Genomic DNA, 21,768 nt, shown 5'->3' with positions numbered 1-21,768 from the left:
TACTTTATGAAAAGCACTGGGCTAGTCCAGTGTGTAGTTTTGGGTGGGGGGTTAAAAGCTCCTCACAGGATACCATCCTGGTCCCTATGGATGCTCCCCCTCAGTCAAGAGTTTGTATAATGGGGAATATGTGGGAAAGGGCCCAGTGGGCAAGGACAAAGATGCCACATGAGCTGACAGTCCCCTACCTCAGGGTTTCAGACTGGCTCTGTCTTGTCTGCCTTGTCCAAATGTCCCCCACTCCTACTTCTTCCCAATACTGTATTTTGTTTCTTGGAAGGTGGCAGGAGATCACAGTGGGTACGAAACTGGGCTGTGTGGCGCTACTTTCGAGACTATTTTCCCATCCAGGTAAGGACTCATTCTATCTTGGGAGGGTGGGAATTGGTGAAAATCTCAACTCAGACCTTAACCTACCCATGCAGAGTGGCCACTTATGTGGTGATGAACTGTGTGGGCTCTCCCTGCACCTGACTTTATGCAAGATTGGAGGCAATTTCAGATATGTATAATACCAGACCAGGTGAAGAGAAAAGTTAAGACTTCAGGGAAAAGTACTAATATTTCAAACACAAGGGGAAACAACAGTTGAACTTCACATTCAGCTCTGAGCTTTCTGGTAGCAAAGTCAAAAAGACAAACATGATCGTCATTGGCTTCTTGTTTTGAAAATGGAAGATATGTGTGTTGGTTCTTTGGGGAAATGAGACTTGATCTAGCCTTTGGATCTAAAAGATCACTGAGAGCCTGAGTGACAGAAGGAGCAGGTATAATAGCATATATTATGACCATTGTTTGTTTTCCCTTCAGTGAATATTAAGGACATAATTTAAAATGGAGGTGATTTATCAAGAGCAATACTAAGGTAGTCTAAGCTCATCTGGCCCGAACCAAGGATCGAACTGAAAGTAGCCTGTGAGGGGCTTTGTTTTCTTCCGAGGTCTTACAGAGTATCACTTCTCTCAGCCAGTTACTTGGGTCCTGGCCATGGGAATTAGGGCCCAGGAAATTTGATGAACAGTGAAAGAAGGATGAGAGCCCAGGTGCTGGAGTGGTTGGAGAAGGCTTCAGGTGGGAGCACCCAGCACTGCCTTAGGAGCACAGCAATGAGCGGGCAGAGAAAAAGGGAGAACATATAAGCCCCAAGTTTGAAAAGTTGGGGGAGAGGAGCTGTTGAGGGGGACAAAGGAGAGGAAGGACCCAAAGAATCCTGAAGGTTTTCTCCAAAGGATAAAGACCTGCCAGCCGGCTCGCTCAGCACCCAGCCTGGCACACTCTAGCTACCAAGGCTGCCCAGCAGATGCAGCACGTGAATGTGAAAGTGTGGTGTGTGATGCAGGGTGGTGTGCGTTTGCTGTTGTGAGTCAGCCACTGGGACAGCCTGGAGGAGGTGGCTGGGCAACCCTGCATTCCTCCGCTGCCTTGCATCTCATGGGGATGGCCCCAGGGCCAGCTCCTTCGGTCCACTCCAGTCCTTTCAGGTCCTTCCTGTTCCTCCAGATCAGGGCTCCCTCTCCTCCCTCTCCTGAGCCCTGTTACTCTGACTGTAAACAGTTGGAGGCTGTTGTTGCTGGGAGGATGTTGCATCATTGGATGCAACCCTCTCATTTTGGAGGTGAGGAAACTTAAGTCCCAAAGAGGAGCAAGGACTTGTCTAGGCTACACAGCAGGTCCCCATGTCCTCACATCTCTTTTCCAAGAAGTCAGCTGGAAGTTGGAGCCATAGGTCATGTGCATGCTGGCCCTCTGAGGGCTCATGGATACCAGGAACAGAGCTGGGCTGGGCCTGACTCAGCCTGGGACATTAAACCTCCACTTGAGGCCTTGTGCTGAGCTCTGTTCCTGCCCTTGTGGCCTCAGGCTCCCCTCTGTTCCAGGAGGATTTGGCCTTGGAGATTGACGTCAGGTCTTACACTCTAGGGTTGTGTGTGACCCTCCCATCCCACCCCCTTTGCCTGGCCTCTTGCCACAGGTTATGTAATGAGGATCTCCAGTTGTACCACCCACCCCTCCCCTCTTTCTTCTCTGTGTGGCTCTTAGATCTTTGTCACCAGAGCAGCTCAACTGGTCCAGAGAACATCTCTTTTTCTGGAACAGGTGGGGCTCAGCTGTCAGCCATAGCTACCTATACTGCCGGCTTCCTGGAAGAGGAGCAGCCAGTTCCCTGTTCCCTCTCCCTGAGGTAGAGGCAGGACCTTTGGAGAAGAGACTGGGAAAGAGTCTGTCCAATTGCTTCATTTCACAAATGGGCAGAGCAGGCCAAGAGAGGAAGGACTGTCCCAAGGTCACAAAGCAAGATGGTATAGGAGCCAACTTGCGTGCTTCATGGCCCATGTTCTTACTCCTCTGTTCTTACTCCTTCTGCTTCAGGGCCCATGTTCTTCCATTCTTCTGCCACAGGGCCCTGCTGTGTAAGCTTGGGCAAATCCTTGCTCTTTCCTGGGCCTAAGTGTCTTCCTCTGTTTGGGGCTAGGGTAGGAAAATCTATTGGAGCACCTTCCTAGCCTAGGAGGCAGGGCATGAGGAGTGACCTGCCAGGAATGTGTCCCAGGCTCATTTTGGCCCAAAGGCCTGGCTTGGCCCCTGTTGGGCTGGGATTTTGCCATGGGAAACAGGGAACATGAGAGCAGGCAGTCAACAGTCTTCAGCTGTGGTGTCCTTTCTCCTCCAGAGTGGACCTTCTCTTCCGCACTGGGGGAAGACACTGTGAAGGAGAGCTAGTTCAAAGCTGTATCAGGCTGAGCGTGGTGGTGCATACCTGTAATCCCAGTGACTTGGAAGGCTGAGGCAGAAGGATCACAAGTTCCAGGCCAGTCTTGGCAACCTAGCGAGGCCCTAAGCAACTTAGTGAGACCCTGTCTTAAAATAAAAGGAAAAAAAATGGGGGGGGAGGGGACTTGGTTTAAAGTGTTGCTAGGTTCAATCCTCAGTACAAAAACAAACAAACAAACAAACCCAAAACCAGAAAAGCTGTTTCAGTTGCCTGCATTCTTCTGGGGTCCCCACCAAAGGCCATTAAGCTTCACAGTGCCCCAAGGTACCTCATTTAACCATTTATGCCATCAGAGTCCTGGGGAGGGATGAATGATTTATAAAGCTAGCTGGGCTCCTACCAATTGACTCCTACATCTTCATTATATGACCAGGGAAAAGCACAGTTGGGTGCCTTGTCCAGACAGAGATGATTCACTGTTACCTCCTCAGGGAAAGCAGCAGCTCCTTTCTCTGAGCCCTGGTTTCCACCTTGTCATCAAAGAATGGCCTGATCTTCAGGGCTCTGTTGGCCCCTTCGGGACACACATCCAGCCTGGAGTGTTTTCAGCCTGTAATGGCTGCCTTGGCTCCTACCTTGATACCTATCTTTCTTTCTGTGGAAACTGGCTCAAGGTTTAAATTCTGGCTTTGCTGAGCCCTATATAGGTAGGCAGAGCTCTGTAGGAGGCCAAACAACAGCCTTGCCCAGCTCTTGTCAACCTGGCTCTTTCACATGCCCTTGCTGCCCCCCACCCTGGTGGTGGAAAAGTCCTCTGCTGCTGCTCATTTATTTGGTGGGCAGCTAAGAGCTGGCTGGATTTGTGTGTGCGTGTTTTGTTTTGGTACTGGAGATTGTACCCAGGGGCACTTTACCACTGAGCCACATTCCCACCCCTTTTTATTTTCTATTTTGATACAGGGTCTCACTAAGTTGCTGAGGCTGGCCTTGAATTTGCCATCTTCCTGCCTCAGTTTCCTGAGTCACTGGGATAACAGGCATGTGCCACAGTGTACCCAACCTGGTTGGCTTCTTGAGCAGCTTTAAAAGGCAAATGTGGTACAAATGTTCCACACAGCAGGGACTAAAACTTAGGGATTCGGGCTCACATGCACACATATTGGCAGCTGTATGTGGCCAGTGGTATCCTGATATATCCCCTTTAATCCTCTGTCCCCTGAAGATTTAGATTTCTATTTTCTGAGGCCAGCACCAGCACCAGCACTAGCACCTATACCCCCAAAACTGATCACAGGGACCCTCACTGAGCCAGGAGATCCCCAAATCTGGAGTCACAGAAAATTTTGATGTTCTGCCAGTGGCCAGGGACTTTGTTTCCTGCTGGCTTCAATGCAAGAAAGAGACAGTGACAGGCACTCAGCTGGGAATGTGCTTGAGGCTTGCCAAGCTGAAAAGACCCACATGTTCATATTTCTGGAAGTTTATCTCATGAAAACAATCAGATATATGGGCAAAATTAAGGTATTTATTGAAGCACTATTTTTTTAAAAAAAATATTTTTAATTATAGATGATGGACACAATACTTTTATTTATTTACTTTTTGTGGTGCTGAGGATCAAACCCAGTGCCTTACTTAGGCTAGGCAAGTGCTCTACCACTGAGCCACAACCCCAGCCTCTTGAAGCACTGTTTGTAAAAGGGAAAGTTTAGATGCCTTTAAAATGTCCCTCTACTGGGTTTGAGTTGGTGCTACTACACATACATAGCTGTGCAACAGCAGGCCAGGCAGCTGCAAGGAGACCAAGGGATTTGGGTCAGGACCAGTAGTAGCTCGGATGTATTTGGTAGAAAATTTTAAAAAAATGATACTCAGCCTGTAAGTTCATGTTTGTGTTTTATGAAAAGAGGCATATGCATTTTTAAGTAAAAGATAAGAACACTTTGTCAAGAGTGGTTTATCTGGATGGAGGGAGGTATTGCAGGGATTGTTTTTCTAATGTGAAAAAAGTAATGTTTTATAAACAAAATACCCTTATCTTCCTCCCTCTCAAGAATCTCTGCCCCCATCATGTTCCCTAGGTAGGTATCTCAGGCCTGGTGTCTCTCTCTCTCTTTTTTTTTTTAACCTTTATTATATTTATTTATTTTTATGTGGTGCTGAGGATCGAATCCAGGGCTTCACACGTTCTAGGCGAGTGCTTTACCATTGAGCCACAACCCCAGCATCCCCCCCCCCACCCCAGGCCTGGTGTCTCTTGTTGCTCAGGGTTTAGGGACACTTTGTAACACCTACCTCTCATAACACCAGTTTCAGGGTAGGCAGTAGACCCTGAGGAAGCCAGTCAATGTTTGGAGCATCTCAGGACAACTTTGTTGACAGTACCACAGGCCAGGTCATTGACTGCCACAGCCATTGGGCTAGCCACCTCTCCCCTCCACACACCTGGGTCTGGCTAGAACAGGGCTGATAGTCACCCTGTCTTGTCTTTCCTACCTCAGAACCTGAGCTGAGCTTGGCTTCTGGCAGGAAGTTTCCATTTAGGCCAGCTGCACTGCCTCTTTTCTGGACAGGAGGAGTAAGAGCTGGGCTATACTGGGAGCAGCTGAGGAGCCTCAGGCTGCAAGCCCAGACAGACCCTCCCTCCCAGGGCTGGGAAGGCTGCTGGTACGGGCAGAACTTGCAGTTGAGACCTGCTTGCCTAACTAAGGATTTGGAGCTTCACCCTGATAGAGTGTGGACCCCCTCTTTAGTTTGAGAGTGGCAAGGGTTGGATTTGGGCTTTAGAGCAGTTGTTCTGGCTTTGGTGAGGAGGAGGGACCGAGAAGAGGGGAAGACAGGAGGCCAGTGGAGTGAGGCTGTGGAATGAGGGAGAAGACTCCCCCCTCCTAGTCCAAATGGTGCCTGCCAACCACCTGTGGCCCAGAAATGAGAGTCTGAAGTTAGATGTGGAATGCCACTGCGTCCTTTGGGCACACCTTCTAAGTGGGTCCCTTTGTCCCTTTCCTGGCCAGTTGCCTCTGACCTAAAGTTTTCCTTGGCAGCTGGTGAAGACACACAATTTACTGACCACCAGGAACTACATCTTTGGATACCACCCCCATGGCATCATGGGCCTCGGTGCCTTCTGTAACTTCAGCACAGAAGCCACTGAAGTAAGCAAGAAGTTCCCTGGAATAAGGCCCTACCTGGCCACATTGGCTGGCAACTTTCGGATGCCTGTGCTGCGGGAGTACCTGATGTCCGGAGGTGAGAATTCACCCCTGCTGGCTCTGCTGCCCAGGGCTGAGCCTCCCCATCAAGCAGGGCAACACAGGAGGCTGACAGGGTCCTGTGTTGGGAGCTGCAACTTGCCGCAGACATACTGGGTCAGGGCTGAGCAGGAGTCTCCAGGATTCATCTTGGTTAACAGCCTCCCCCTGAAGTCTCCTCTTGACAGTCCTTTTTCTGGGTGCCCAGCCTTCTTATTGTCCATTGTACAGCCTCCTCAGGGTTCATGGCACTGTTGCTGTCCCCTGCCAATTGACACATTGGGATTCCTAGCATCTGGCATCAGCATGGCAGAGTTAGAACCTCAGGGGAAATTTGCTGAATTGATGAACTCCCCAAAGAACCTTGCATCATGCCCACTGAATAGATAAGAAAGCCAAGGCTCAGGAAAAGGGATAGCTTACATAGGGTAATACAGCTTCTACGTGGGTGAATTAGGTCTGGGGCCCAAGTACAGGGTTTTGTGTTTTACACTTGACTGTGCACAGTTGGTGGGGAGTGGTTCAATGAGCAGTCCTGACAGTGTGTCCCTTCCTGTCTAATAGGCATCTGCCCTGTCAACCGGGACACCATAGACTACTTGCTTTCAAAGAATGGGAGTGGTAATGCCATCATCATTGTTGTGGGGGGTGCAGCCGAGTCCCTGAGCTCCATGCCTGGCAAGAATGCTGTCACCCTGCGGAACCGAAAAGGCTTTGTAAAGCTGGCCCTGCGCCATGGGTAAGTATACACACACACATCCAGCATTTGCTTCAGCCCAGGGCAATAGGATGGGCTTGGATTCTCCTTGGCCTTTGGAGACAAAGCCCAGCCCACCCCCACTGAAGGCATAAAAGCATAGAAGGGGAGGAGCATGTTGGAGCCCAGACAGCACAGTTTAGTCCAAGTTTGCCCAAGTGTAGACAGGTGTCTGGGTGGAGCAGAGCTGTAGCTTGTGGCCTCTTCCTCACTTGCAGGACTACAGAAAAACTTACCATCTGGGGCCAGATGGGCTGTTAGGAAAGCAAGAGGTCAGGATGAGGATGGCCTGGCTAGAAACATCAGGAAATGTTTGTTGGAGGGTGACCCTGAGAACAGGCAGAGAGGAACTGGGCAACTTGGGTCTCTGTGACCCCTGTGTGGAAAACCAGAAGCATATTCTGTGTTGCCACCTGATCAGCATATTCCATTTACCAAGCACATCCAGCAACCCAGAAAGTGAGGAGATTGAGTCCCCATTTCCCACTGGAGAAGATCAAGTATGGCTAACGGACTGGTGGGGACACATTGTAACATGCAGAGTCATGCTTCTTGTACTCCAGCTCCACTGCTTTCCTCCCAGATCTGGGTTCCAGGTGACTCAGGAGGAGGGTCCTGGGGTGACAGATCTCCAGTAATGCATAGGCCAACTGAGGGAGAGAGATGTAGCCTGTAGTCACACACAAGTTAGGGAAGACACTAGACCATGTCATCAAGGTCCCATGTATCCTGAAGTGTGATATATGGACAGGGAGAACAGCCCTCCTCTCTGTTCCATTAGGACCCTGTCTTTATGCTTTGTAAGAGGCTGCTCTGCAGAACCCAGTCCTGGGGATGGTCAGATCAGACCCTGACAAGGAGCCCTAATGGTAGGGAAGGGAGTAGGGACAGATAGTGACAACACAGTGTGCTGAGGCTATGACACAGTGATGAGTTTAGGGCTGAGAGACCCCTGGGGTGGGGAGGGACGGGGAGGCAGGCCTTCAGGAAGAGGGTGAACGCAGGCCTTCCGGAGCAGGTACTGGCAAATGGGCAGGGATTCATCAGAGTCTGTTGTGAGGCACATGTGGTTCTGGTCTACTCCAGGCCTGAGGGCAGCTTGGCTGGGGCGCAGGGCCTCTAGGGCTGACAGTAAGAACTGAGACCAGTGGTTGGAGTGTGACAGACCCTGGCCTCTCCCTTCCAGAGCTGACCTGGTTCCCACCTACTCCTTTGGGGAGAACGAGGTATACAAGCAGGTGATCTTCGAGGAGGGCTCCTGGGGCCGATGGGTCCAGAAGAAGTTCCAGAAGTACATAGGCTTTGCTCCCTGCATCTTCCATGGCAGAGGCCTCTTTTCCTCAGACACCTGGGGGCTGGTGCCCTACTCCAAGCCCATCACTACTGTTGGTGAGTCCCAACCTATACACCAAGGGCTGTCCTGAACACATCAAAATCCCAGAATAGGCCACCCAGCTGTGATGGCCGTGCTCTTAACCATGAGGACCTTGATGTGTTGGGTGCCGATGGGAATGGTCAGTGGGGGTAAGGGGTATATGGATCCATTTCTATGAACCTAGCAGCATGACAGGTGAGGAAATGAGACCTGCAGATGGTTTGTAGTACCCACTGGCCCATCTGGGAAGACAGTGTTCCAGCAAACACCTCTGGGGATGTGACGGAGATGCACAGGTACTCTAGGAGTTCCTATCAGTGGGGACCTTACCTCACTGCTGATAGGAATTATCAGTAAAAGAAGGGAAAAGAGAATTTCTGTCAGAAACAATAGCCTAAGTGAAGTTAGAGAAAGATTGTGTGGTTTTTTGAGGAGCAGAAAGAAAAAAGTGAGTATGAATGTTGCACAGACCTGGGAGAGATGTGGCAAAGCCTGGCCACACTCAGCCCTCAGCTGCATCGATTCAGGTATATTCAGGACAATTTATAGGATTGCAAAGAATTGCCTGTTTTTGATATTTGCAGAGCTGTGCATACGTGCACGTGGGCATGTGTTAAAGGTCACAAGTTGGTGATGTCACGGGAGCTTGTGACCCTGAGCAGTAGATTTGACGGGCCAAAGCTCACACAGATACTTTGCATTATCAGAAGCAGGTGTGTGATTTGTGCTGTGGTCAGAGACAAAGCAGTAGCAAGGCAGCAGGCACGCTTCCCTCACAGGCGCTGCAGTCGGACAGGTCCTCTGGCAGTGCCAAGGAGGGGCTCTTTGCCTTGAGGACGGAAAGCTGCTGGAGAGCATTTGGGAAGGGAGATTCAGATTTGCATTCTAAAGTGATCCCTGGGTCTGCTGGGGATGGGCAGAAATGGACAGGGAAGGTCAGTCTCCATGCTTTTGTGGTAGTGTCTTGAGCTGAGGGAGTGGCAGTAGAGAGAGAGAGGAGAATAAGTACAGGGATTTGGAAGAAATCTCAGAAATTGCACTGCAGGACTTAAGGGGTAGATTGGTTCTGCAGATGGAGCAAGATACAAAAATTAAACAGCGTAGCAGTGTTGGTTCTTCCTCTCCTGCCCTTACACGCTTTTCAGAGCTGTCACATTCTTCACAGAATCCTTAGAAAGACCCCATGAGGAAGGCTCCCCATGTGACAGACCTGGAACTGGGGATCAAAGAGTCAATGTGGCTCACCCAGAGAAGAGCAAAAGCAAAGCCATTTTACTTGATCCTCTGACTTTCACAGGAACTTCTATCAGGGTGCAGTGGATTAATTTTATCCGCTGTTCAGGGCTGTGTTGTCTTGGGCAGGGCCCTTCCCAAGTTCCTGGGTCTCAGTATTCTCATTTATAAAAAGGGACAATCTGAGACAGGCAGTTTCTGGTGTATGGTCAGCACATTGCACAGTCATTAAAGTCAGTAGATACCAGGAAGGGGTCGCCCAAGAGCACTGACTTAACCAGCCACCTTTTCCCCATCCCTGCAGTGGGTGAGCCCATCACCATCCCCAAGCTGGAGCATCCAACCCAGCAGGACATCGACCTGTACCACGCCATGTACATGGAGGCCCTGGTGAAGCTCTTTGACAAGCACAAGACCAAGTTTGGCCTCCCAGAGACTGAGGTCCTGGAGGTGAACTGATTTAGCCCTTGGGGGCCAGCTACCGGAAGGAACCGGCTGCAAATCGTGCTTTTTGTTCTGTAAATTTGGAAGCGTCATGGGTGTCTGTGGGTTATTTAAAGAAATTATAATTTGTTAAACCATTACAATGTTAGGTCTTTTTTAAAGAAGAAAAAATATTTCAAGGTCTTTTACTTCCAGTCTGCCCTGCTCTAGGTGGTGGTCAACACAGCTGGGCCTTTATGGTTTCTCAACCAACCCTTCTTCCCCTCCCAAATGACAGAGAAGGCTCAGTTCTGATTAATTGGGGGAAGAAGGACAGCCATTAATGACTCAGGCCAGTTAGATGATTTGCTCTTTGCTCCTAGGGATGAGAGGCAGAAGCCACTTCTGACCCAGACACCTCTATTCCCACCACCCCATGCTTGACTACAGGACAGGTCCTTCTTGATGAGGGGAAGATGCAGAGGGTGCAGTTATTTGGGAGGGCAGTGGTGGGCATCTGGAATGCTCCAGTATGAGTCTCTTCTCTGCCTGCTTCAGCCTACCCCCAGTCTCTCAAATCTGAGCCTGGACTGGCCTCCAGTGATACTGTGTTGGTGATAGGGCTGTCCCAGAAGCACCCTATCTTGGATTATCCAGTCACACATGAAGTTGGAGTGACTGTTGCTCAGGAGGCCGATGGCACAGGTTCCATACACTCAGCTTCGGCCTGGAGCATGTCTTTCCCAGTGGCCTCACTCTACCTGAGTCATGCCCCAAGTTTGGTGTGAGGAAGAATTCCTCTTCTGTTCACAGAGGGGCTTGGCCTCCTGTGCAACACTGGGTCCAGATCGAAGGCCCCCAAACTTGATCCTCACATATATGTGCCTTTCTGAGGGGGGGGGGTCTGTGGAGGAAACCTAGCCCCTCCTTTTTGTGTTATGTTTTCTCTCCATGAGATCATTGTACCATGTCAGTCTTTTGTATATTCCTAGACAAATAAATGGAAACAAGAACCCTCAGGCGTTATTGCTGGGGCTTTGTCTGTGTCCTGCTGCCACATGTGGGGAGGACCACGCCCCAGCTGGGCTGCCTGCCGGACTTCTGGTACACTATTCCTCCATGGCTATTTAACAAATAACTTCAGAACTTAGTGGCTTCAAACTTTTTCTCTTGTGGTCCTCAGAGTCAAGAGTCCAGGATTTGCTGGGTCCTCTGCTCAATGTCTCTGCCAAGGCTACAATCTAGGTGTTGACAAGGGTCTCAGTTGTCTCAAACCCCAAGAGAGGGAGGATCCACTTCCAAGGTCATTCATATGGTTGATGGCAGGATTCACTTCCTCACTGGCTGTTAACCAGAGGCCTCCCTCAATTCCTTGCCATGGGTGCCTTTCCATACGGTAGCTTGTGATATAGCAGTGGGATTCATAAGACAGTGAGCAAGAAGGGTCAGTCGGTAGAGTGCATGAACAGGTCAGAAGTTGCAGAGCTTCAGAGCCCAAACCTGGAAGGTGGTATAGGTTTTGCCATTCCTTTTAATTAGATGCAGGCATCTAGGTCTAGCTCATGCCTGAGAGGAGAAGTGAATACCAAGAGGCAAGGGCCATGGAGCAGCTAGACAAGCTACCCTATGTGATAAAGGACTGCTGTCTAGCAGGAGGGTCCTAGAATGACTGAGCTGGAAATTCCTTACAGATCACTTATCATGTTCCCTGCCCTTGGCCCAGCTACACCAAAAAGGGGGTGACCAGGCCTGCTGCCACCCTAGTGGTTACAAGGTCTCAGAAGATGCCACTTCTCTATGCTCTTGTTCCATTCAGTTCATTGAATACTAAGCATCTGGAAACCCCTCCCAGCTGAGGCCAAGAGACAACATTCCAGCCCCATTACTGCCAGAATGCCTGTCCTGCCTGCCTTTGCCATTCCTCCAACCTGGAAGCTGCTCCTCTGCTGGGAGCTGTGAGTGGGCTGCAGAGACTAACATCCTGCTGAGGACACAGATGGTCAGGGCTATGACACAGACACCTCTAACCCAATCTGGGGTGTCTCACTAAAGAAACAGTGCCTGAGCTGGGCCTCGAAGGGTAGCTGACAGTTTTCCAGGCAGGAAGGAGGAGGGAAGAACAGCAGGTGCAGGCAGGAGAGCTGGAGTTGCTGATTGGACAGACCAGGAGGTGTAAAGTCTGCAGGAGCACCTGACTTGGAATGGCAGGGAGTTGGTTTCTTCAGAGTTTCTAGAAGATGTAGTGAGAGGAAGTGCTCTGGAGAAGCAGGGTTCTATAGCACAAGACAGGCCTTAGGATGGAAAGCGCAGATCAGAAAACAGCAGTTCCCTGGGGATGGAGGCAAGGCCAGATTTCTGACAGAAGATCAGCTCCATCTCCACCCCCAGCCTGAGGCTGGCTGAACACTGGATTGCCAAGCTCAGCCTCTGGCTTCAGGTCAAGCTCTGGTTCTATTGTAGGCCATCCCATAAGGGGAGGCCATTATTCTCAAGCATTAATTTTGTGAATAGATATAACCCGTGTGTATTATGGAATTCTACTACCTCTGCCTAAGGAGAGCATCAGTAATAACCAGATCCTAAATTGCAGAGTGATACCCTTTCCATGGCAATGTATGTATTGCAGCAGCCTGTTCAGAGCAGAAGTCAGCCTGCTCTCAAACTGTGGCTGGATACTCCAGGTAAATGTTGGGAGTTTTTACCTCAGGAGAGGGAGATGGAAACTTTTACCAAAAGTCCCTGCCCTTGCATGGTGGTGGGGGCTGCAGCCCGACTGAAAATTGTCATTTCCATGATTGCAACTGTGGTTCCCAGATATGACCACAAGGGGGCACCAGGGATGGTTCTGAGGCAAAGGTCACATGACTCCCTGAGCTTCTGATAGTTTGACATTTGTCCAGCTCCTACCCTCAGCTAACTAAAAATGCTAAAATCATGGACTCACAAACGTTCAGGAGTAGACAGTAAATTTATAATCCTCTGGAGCAAACACTCCTAATCTTGGGAACTTGGTACAGAGAAGCCAAAGCACTTTTCTCTACTCACACAGCTAATCAACATTGACCTTGCTTCCTCTTTACAGAGCATGAGAGGCTTCTTACTCAGACCTGATGCCCACACATTATTCTACATAGCCACAGTAAATCCATGAACACCAGGAAATTATCATAGAATTATTACTACCATCTAGTTCTCAGACTCAATTCAAATCTTAAAAGTTTATCAAAGTTTATCTTAAAAATGTATGTTTTTAGCAAAAGACTGAAGTTCAGAGCCACTATTATTTCAGTTTTCTTTGATCTTAAAACAGTTCCTCCATCTTTCCTTGACTATTATGACCTTGAAAATCTAGGAGATTATGGTCAGGTTCTCAGAATTCTGTTCAGTTTTGTTTTATTTTAATTTCTTCATGATTGATTCAGGTTATCCATATTAGCAGACATATCACAGTCATGATGATGGGCTCTTCTCACCACATCCTATTAGGTGGCAGATGATGCCAGTTTAAATATCAGAATAAACAATGAATAGCACAGCTTATAACCTGTATGATTCCAGTATGTCCAATTACTGATGATAATCATCATCACTGGGTTAAGATGGTGACCACCCCACTTTTCTACTGTAAAGGTACTTTTTTTTTCATACTTTACAATTATGTAAATATTTCCTTATTTCTATTGATAAAAACCTCAGGAATCCTTATTTTTTCATTTTTGTGGATCCTGTTTTATTCAGTGGGGCCATTCTGTCATTATTTATTCTGATACCTATACAGATTTGGGGAGTTGGGGCCTTTTAAAACTGGCTTTTGTGTCCTGTTGACATCATCTGCCTCCATCATTTTTAAAGTAGTCCCTTATTTTCTGGCACAACTAGATATCTCAGGATCATCTTGTGATTTATTTTAAATTTTATTGTAGTTGTATATGGACAGAATGCTTTTATTTTATCCGTTTTATATTTATGTGGTGCTGAGGATCTAACCCTGTCCTTCACACATGCTAGGCAAGCGCTGTGCCACTGTTACAGCCCCAGCCCCATCTTGTGATTTTTTTTTCCTAGCCTAATCTTAGAATCATCTACCTCTCCACTGTCCTGGTTTCCCCTAATGGAGATGATACTTAGAAACAAATATCTGGGCAATTTGTATCGATGAACTTCAGGTTCCATCCTAGTTCTTTTTTCTCATATTATGATAGAGATAAAACTGTCTCCCTTTACCCTTCACTTATTTATTTATCTAACTAGCTGCTCAGCCCCTGTGTAAGGAGCCAATCTCTATTGTTGCCATTGCCTGCATCCTCAATCCTGGCACTGGCAGGACCAGCTTCTTGGGGCTGTTACCTATGCAGTGGCACAGGGTACCATGCTTAGATGGGCCCCATGCTTGATTTAACACTATCACCATCTCATAATTCTTAATTTTTGAACAAGGGACTTTGTATTTCATTTTGCACTGAGCCCTCAAAATTATGTAGGCAATTCTCATCCTCATCTTGCTTGAACTCTGGCACCTGTGCCACCTGGCTCCAGAGGGCCCTGCCAGATGGACAACTCATCACCCACTTCAGTTCTGAGGCTTGCGCCAGGATCCTTCCTCCCACCCTCCTGCCCCTGCTTGGAAGCCCTCCTCATGTTACTCTGGTTCTGACTCTCTGCTCTGGAACTCCTCGCCTCTAAGCTCCCCTCACAAGGCTTTACCATTTTGTTTTTGGCCCCTCCCTATGGGGTTTTGTTTAAAATTATTTTTTTTAAGTTGTAGATGGACCCAATACCTTTATTTTATTTATTTATTTTTATGTAGTGCTGAGGATTGAACCCAGGGCCTCACATATGCAAGGCAAACCTACCGCTGAGCCACAACCCCAGCCCCTTAAATTATTTAGGAAGAGAAAGAGGAAGAACTGCTTAGGGAGTTTTACCCTTAGGATTTTTTGCAGCTATGCTTTGCTGTGGATGGGAGTGAGGTTCTCATCCTCTTGGCAAAATTTAGTCTTAAATAGTATATTCTAATTAATAAAGGAAGTGTAGTATAGGAGACCTGGGTTCACACTGTCAGTTTGCCCCAAAGAATCACGTGACTGCGGGCAAGTCATTGCTATTTCTGAGCCTCTTTGTAGGGATCTGTAAATCTAAGAAAATGACTGCTTCATAGAATCCCCTGGAGATTGACCGGAGTAATGTATGTATGTAAAGCACTTAGCAAACATTAGTCTACTCTTGCCCCAGAGAAACCTGGAGGTTCAGGGAAGGGAATCAGTTTGCCTAAATCCCTGCAGCTAATAAGCTGCAGGTCCACACTGATCCAGGGCTTTGATCCCAGCTTAGAGGCTTCTAAACACACTACTTTATATCTAGGGTGTTACTTTCCAGAAACTCAGTAACATCATGCCTGCCTGGGGAGAGTTCCCCAATCATGGAATCAGCCTAACAGGAAATCAGGCATCATTTGAGCCCTTTTATTCCTGGGAACTTAGTGATATTTCTTTGTTCTAATTGTCCTCAAATTCATTGAAGAAATGTCCCCAATTCAGTGTTACCATTTTCACTTTTCCTACCCTTGAATTCACTTTTGACGCAGTTGACAGAGTGACATTTCTTTCTTTTTTTGGGGGGGTGGTGGTGGGAGGGGGATCCTGGGGATTGAACTCGGGGGCACTTGACCACTGAGCCACATCCCCAGCCCTATTTTGTATTTTCTTTAGAGACAGGGTCTCACTGAGTTGCTTAGTGCCTTGCTGTTGCTGAGGCTGGCTCTGAACTCACCATTCTCCTGCTTTAGGCTCCTGAGCCTCTGGGATTACAGGCATGAGCTATACCCTGCCTGGCCAGAGTGACATTTCTAAACCATAAATTGGGTCACGTCACTTCCCTGCTTAACACTTCAACAGCTGTTGATATACCTCAAAGAAATCCACATTCCACTGTGGCCTACAATGGTGGGATTTGGCCCCTGCCAGAATCTCCTATTTCATTCTGTGCTGGATTAAACTTGAGAAGCTCCAAGCACTGTAAAGATAGTATCACTTCTGCTACGCAAAATTACGTATAGAAACAATACCAAAATGTAAAAGAAATGAAAGGAGGTCTTTGGTTTTGCTTTGTTTTTGAAATGGCAATTTTTTCAAAAATGTTTTCCTCCTCAGTACTGGCTGCTCTCTGCCCACTCCTGCCTGGCCTTCTCTTTTAGTTCCCTTAGAGCTCCCTGTGCCTTTTTTAGGCCATTCCTCCTTTTCCCCGAGCCTGCACTGCTTCTCTTGCTCACATTAGTCTTTGTCCAATTGACTCCTTTGTGTCCTTCAGACCTCATTATAAAAGCCTTATTCCTGAGGAAAGTTTGCTCTGGGTGCCTTTTGCTAAATCAGCCCCCTGGGTTAGATGTACTATATCCATTGTGTCTTACCCTGGCTGGCCTGGACAAGAGCCTGTGTCACACTGGCCCATGTATAGTCAGTGACAGCGTGAAAAACCATTGGAGCACACTCATAATCCCAGCAGCCCAGGAAACCTAGGCAGGAGGATCATAAGTTCAAAGCCAGCCTCAGCAATCTAGCAAGGCTTAAAGCAACTTATGAGACCCAGTCTCAAAATAAAAAATAAAAAGGATTAAGGATATGGTTCAGTGGTTAAGCACTCCTGGGTTGGGTTCAGTTCCCAGTACCAAAAAGAAAGAAAAAAAGAAATAGGTGGGGGGAGGAAGGAAGGTAGGAAGGAAGGAAAAGAAAAGAACAGAAACAAAGAAAAGAAAGCAACACCTCTGGAATTGAGGAAAAATCCCTGGTCTCGAGGACAAGAGACCCAAGTCTTTGTCTCAGCTTTGCTACAAGTTTTGTGTGACAACCCAAAGAGAGTTTATTTCCTCCCTCTGGGGCTGTTCCAGTTAGGGAGCTAGAGGGGTGCTACAGTTTGAATCTGAATGTTCGTGAAATTGGTCTCCAACCCCTGACATCACTGGGAGGTGGTAGCACCTTTGGGAGGTGGGGGCCTAGTAGAGGAAAGTCAAGTCACTGGGAACACGCCCTTTAAGTGGGTATTTGGATCCTACCCGCTTCCTCTCTCTCTTTTGCGACACTTCCCAGCTGCCATGAAGTGAGTGGGCCTCCTCTGTCACATGCTCGCACCGTGATATACTGTGCTGTCCTAGGCTCAAAACAACAGGGCCAAGTAAACATGGGCTGAAATCTCTGGAATCCTGATCCCAAATCGAGCTTTTCCTTGACTGATTATCTCAGGCATTTTGTTAAATAATGGAAAGGTGACTTCCTTAGGAGGCCTCTGAGTGACCCCGACATTTACTTCTGCAAACATTTATCCACTGACTACATTCAGTCAATTTCTCACTGAAGACTTGTTCCAGGTTTCCTGGTGTTTGTATTATGTCCTTTACATCAAGACACTAGAGATTCAGAGAGAAATCAAAAGCAAAGTTTCAAAGAAGAGAGAGAGCAACAAATAAATTATCCCATAGGACTAGGCACATGGAGACACATACTGAAGAGAAATCAGACAGATGCGGGGAGCCCAGAGGAGGCCACAATTAGTTCAGCTCTGGGAAGAGTTTTTAAGAAAGTGACCTTGGAGGAAAAGGAGGAGAAACGCTGCCCAGGGACCTGCCCCTTGGCCTGTGCTCTGTGGATTGGATTCTTTGGGGGAATTGCCTCTTTGGGGTTTTATATTTCTCGTTTGGCCTTCTGCAAAACTCTGGTTTTAGTCCTTCCCCTTCAAAGCTGCCTCTCCAGGGCTGCCTGGGTGATCCTTCTAAAAGTGACTTCCTGTTGCCCAACTTCAAACTCAAGTTCTTCAGCCAGGTAGTCAGGTTCTTCTCAACTGGCACTGGAGGCTTCTTCCAGCCTCTTAGCCGGTTACTGTCCCATGCAGCCTTTGTTTCAGCCACATTAGACTATGCTAATGCCATGTCCTCTGCTCTGAGCCTCTGCTTATGTTGTTCCTTCTGCCTAGAATACTCTTTTTCCCCTAGGAAGCCTTCCTGGAAAACAGGCTGCAGTTAGAACTTCCTCTTATGTGCTTTCATAATACTTTATATGTCATTTCAATTATTACACCTAGCACTTTATACTGAAAGGATCTGTGAACTCCTTTCAGTCAGGAATTCTATTTGCATTATTTCTTAAAATGAAGAAGGCCGGCCACTTGGCAAAGGTATCATTACTAAGCAAGTAAATGAACGGAAGAAAGAGCTCTATTGAAAGGAAGAAGATAGAGTTAATTTAATTAAGTTCAAGATATTAAAATATTAACCTTTCCTTTATTACTCTTATTTACCCAATGTATTAGACCCATAAGGTGGGAAAAGGAAGAGGAAGCAAAGTGGATTGGGGTAGGTTTGGTTATTTGGCCCTGCGTACGTAATGATTTCAGTACTGTTTTGATCTGTTTTCTGTTGCTGTAACCAAAGAACTGAATCCAGCTAATTTATAAAGAACAGAAGTTTATTTGGCAAAGGGTTCTGGAGGCTGGGAAGTCTAAAAGCTTGGCTCCAGCTTTTGCTTGGCACCTATTAAGGGCCTTCTTGCTGCATCATAACATGGCTGAGCATATCACATGGCAAAGAAAGCCACTAACACTATCATGGAGGGCCTACTCTCATTCTCTCATGTAATCTTAATTATCTCCCAGAGACCCTACGTCCAAACAGCATTAATGTATAAATGTGGGGATTAAGTTTCACTTGTAAGTGGCTTAAACTAGTTTTATGTTAAAATAGTCATATAATAAAATAGATTCAAATCCAAATAATGTAAACATTTTTAGAATAAGCCATATGAAAATAATGACAGGTAATGTTTATTGAACACGTACTATGTACAAGATAGTTTATAACCTTTTCTTGAATGTTTTGCAGGCAATAGGCTATTTGATTTCTCCCCATGTCTCCAGGGGTGGGAGTTCCAGGTCTTCTAATTTTTGTAGTATGTCTGAGTTGGGTTGTGTACTTGAAGCCTGCATTTCCAGCAACCAGCAGTCAGCCTGTGCAGAGTTGAACCTCAATAAAATCTTGTAGAGAGAATTGATCCTTCAGTCTCCACTCCACTGTGAAATCTGACTCTCAACTATTTTTTCTTTTGGCTCCCATTGCCCCTGGGCTTCCTTCCAATTCAGCACTGAGCAATTGGAGTATCACTTTTTGTATACTTACTGGATCTTCAAACAAGGAGTGGGCAGCTCCTCTAGGATCTGGGTTTCCCAGCACCTAGCAAAAGGTTTGACATAGAGAAGCTCTCTTGGACATTTGTTGAGTGTCAATTACTATTCACAAGGGATCCTCCCAAAGGAGGAAGTAATTCTGTGCACTCTTTCTAGGCCCATTTTCTTAACTCGTACAGTCGGCTGAATGATGGCACACTCTGTTCTAACCCCTTGGACCTGTGAATATGACCTTATTTGGAAAAGGGTATTTGCCAATATAATTCAATTAAGGATCTCAAGATGAAATCTGGATTATCTGGGTGGGCTCTAAATCCAATAACAAATATTTTATAAGAGAAAGAAGACACAGGAAGAAGAGAAGCTCATGTGGAGATAGGGGAAGAGATTATGTAGACAGAAGCCAAGGAATTCTTGGAGCCACCAGTGGATAGAAGAGCAACAAAGGATTCTTCCCTAGAGCCTCTGAGCAAGCACCTTGACACCTTGATTTTGGACTTTTGGCCTCCAGAACCCTGAAAGAATAAATTCATTTTAAGCTATCTAGTTTGTGGTAATTTAATTTGGTGGCTTCAGGAAATGAATACAGCTTAGAAACAGAAACGTATTTTCTGTGAAATCCCACCAGATCCTGGCACCACAGAGTTGAACTAAATTGAGATTTGGGATTCATAACTACTTTCTTCTCAACAAACACCTGACCACACAACCTAGGCTCCCACCATGATTCAGAATAGGAGGCGATGACATCTGTGTGATGCAGCTCTGAGATTAGATCCAAGGTGTTTTTCAGATAGTATGTTTGCCTTTTTAATTTTTTTTTTTTTTATGGTTCTCTGGTTTGAACCCAGGGGCTCACACATTTTTAGCATGTGCTCTAGCACGGGGCTACATCCTCAGCCCACTGGGGAAAAAACCCACAAAACTTAAATGCATCTATTATACGTCAGTTGTTACAGGGGCTTGTGACATACATTACTTACTTATACCCCATAGCAACCCTATGACTATTTTACAGATGGGAAAACGAAAACTGAGAGTGGGAAATGGGCTTTTTGTGTTACCTAGAGAGTGGCAGAGCCAAGATTCTCAAAGTGCCTGATTTCTGTTGTGTCTGACTCTAAAGCACTGTGTTCTTTTTGCTACATCAGTCCAGGTGGTGTAGGAATTCAGTCTGGGGGGAGAAGGCACATCAGTATCCTGCAGAATGACTCAGTGCTATTTATTTTAGAAGCAATTGCATATAGATTCTACCATTAAGATCAAACAAATCTTCATGGAAGAGAAGGCATTTGAGCTGTTTGTTTACATGGAAAAAACAATTCCTTATTCTCTGTCAGCACTGAATCCAGGGATGAATAAGGAAATGTCTTCTTGCTAGAGGGATTCAGAGAGAGAGAGAGAGAGAGAGAGAGAGAGAATGTGTGTGTGTTGGGGGGGGTGGGCGCTCGGGATTGAGAGTAGCGATTGGTGGTATGTGTTAAACATGCCTATTAAAGGACAAGGCAGCTGGGCGAGGTGGCACAAGCTTGTAATCTCAGCCGGCCGGTAGGCTGAGGCTGGAAGATCACACGTTCAAAGCTGCCCTCAGCAATTTGGCGAGGCCCTGTCTTAAAATAAAAAAAAGGCCTGGGGGTATGACTCAGTGGTTAAGCGCCCCTGGATTTAATCCCTGGCACTCCCCCCCTCCGCACACCCCCTCCCGCCAAGAAACAACAACAACAACAAAATCCCACAAAAACCCCAAACCACCAAACAATGCAATAGAATAATCAGGACTATGGTATAGGAAAGGTTTCTAACTCAAGGTCCCAGCAAAGATTTGGTGGGTAAGCAAGTTTTAGGGAAAGAAAAGTAGCAAAGGGTTTCCAGGGACAGCAGAAGCAACCCATCGGTATAGATGAAACAGCGTTCTGGGCAGTTGGCACACCTTTTGGCTCCAGAGTACTAGTTAGTGGAGTGCGAGGAGGGGCGTGGACTCGAGGGTAGAGTTGGTCGTGAAAGACTGGTGGGACTGCCGGACAGGACTCTGGTTTCATTCATCCTGCGTGGTAGCTCTCTGCTAAACTATAAAGCATTCCTTTTTCGTCTCCGCACGTTGATTATAACACCTCGGCAAAAGACTGCTTAAGGAGCCTGCAATGACTCTGCTCTAGCCTAGAGGGTCCCCGCCCTAGCCTAGAGGGTCCCCGCCCTCTACCGGAGGCCTGTTACCATGACAACTAGGTCAGGGCGGAAGTGGCTCAGAAGACTGATTCTCACTAATCAGGTGACGCTCCAGCCTTCTGCACGTGACTCCCGAGCTGAGGCGCGCGCTCTACCTAATCAAGACCCCGCCCCTCTTCCTTTACTGACAATTGGCAGCAATCTTGAGCAATGGCCTTTGCAGCACCCCAGGAGGCTCCGCCCCTTACTAGTGAAAGAACCAATAAAAATAGGACAAAATGAAGCAACGCCCCAAATTTCATCCCGGCTTGACAGACGCAATTGAGGCCATCCTGGAGCGCCTCTGCCCCCAGCCCATTCCGGCCGGCGACGGACTGACCTGTTACCCAATAGCAAGTCCCTTCGCTGCCGTTGGGTCCCGCCCCTGTAAGAACGGAACCAATGAGTGGGCCAGGTCTCAGCCCGGTGGAGGGGGTTGCACTGCGGTAATACAGCTCTTCCTTAGCCAGAGGCAGCGGCCAGCGCGGGGACAGAGCAGTCCTGCCTCTCGGGTGGAGGGTTGTAGGCAGCAGGGGCTCGGAGGGTCGTGGGGACTAGGCAGCGGCGGATGCGGGAGGAGCGCCCGTCCCGCCGCCTGGCGGCCGCTGGGTCAAAATGAGCTCCTCAGCGTCGGTCGGGGGCC

At 47.6% G+C, this 21,768-nt stretch overlaps 1 protein-coding gene across 2 annotated transcripts in view; it reads left to right on the top strand.

Annotated features, from left to right (window-relative positions):
* The window catches only part of Dgat2 (diacylglycerol O-acyltransferase 2), a 30,287-nt gene extending 19,516 nt beyond the window's left edge, over positions 1-10,771 (top strand). For both annotated transcript variants that reach the window (XM_015477398.2, XM_048788042.1), the window contains 5 exons: positions 281-351; positions 5,758-5,962; positions 6,529-6,703; positions 7,908-8,110; positions 9,634-10,771. In XM_015477398.2, coding sequence (XP_015332884.1) covers positions 281-351; positions 5,758-5,962; positions 6,529-6,703; positions 7,908-8,110; positions 9,634-9,788 — 809 coding nt within the window. In that variant the 3' untranslated portion in view covers positions 9,789-10,771. The remainder of the gene's footprint in view (positions 1-280; positions 352-5,757; positions 5,963-6,528; positions 6,704-7,907; positions 8,111-9,633) is intronic.
* The last annotated feature ends 10,997 nt before the right edge of the window (positions 10,772-21,768 follow it).

Source organism: Marmota marmota, unplaced genomic scaffold (assembly GCF_001458135.2).
Source record: "Marmota marmota marmota unplaced genomic scaffold, marMar, whole genome shotgun sequence".
NCBI classification, from domain to species: domain Eukaryota; kingdom Metazoa; phylum Chordata; class Mammalia; order Rodentia; family Sciuridae; genus Marmota; species Marmota marmota.
This window is presented reverse-complemented; position numbering and strand designations above follow the sequence as displayed.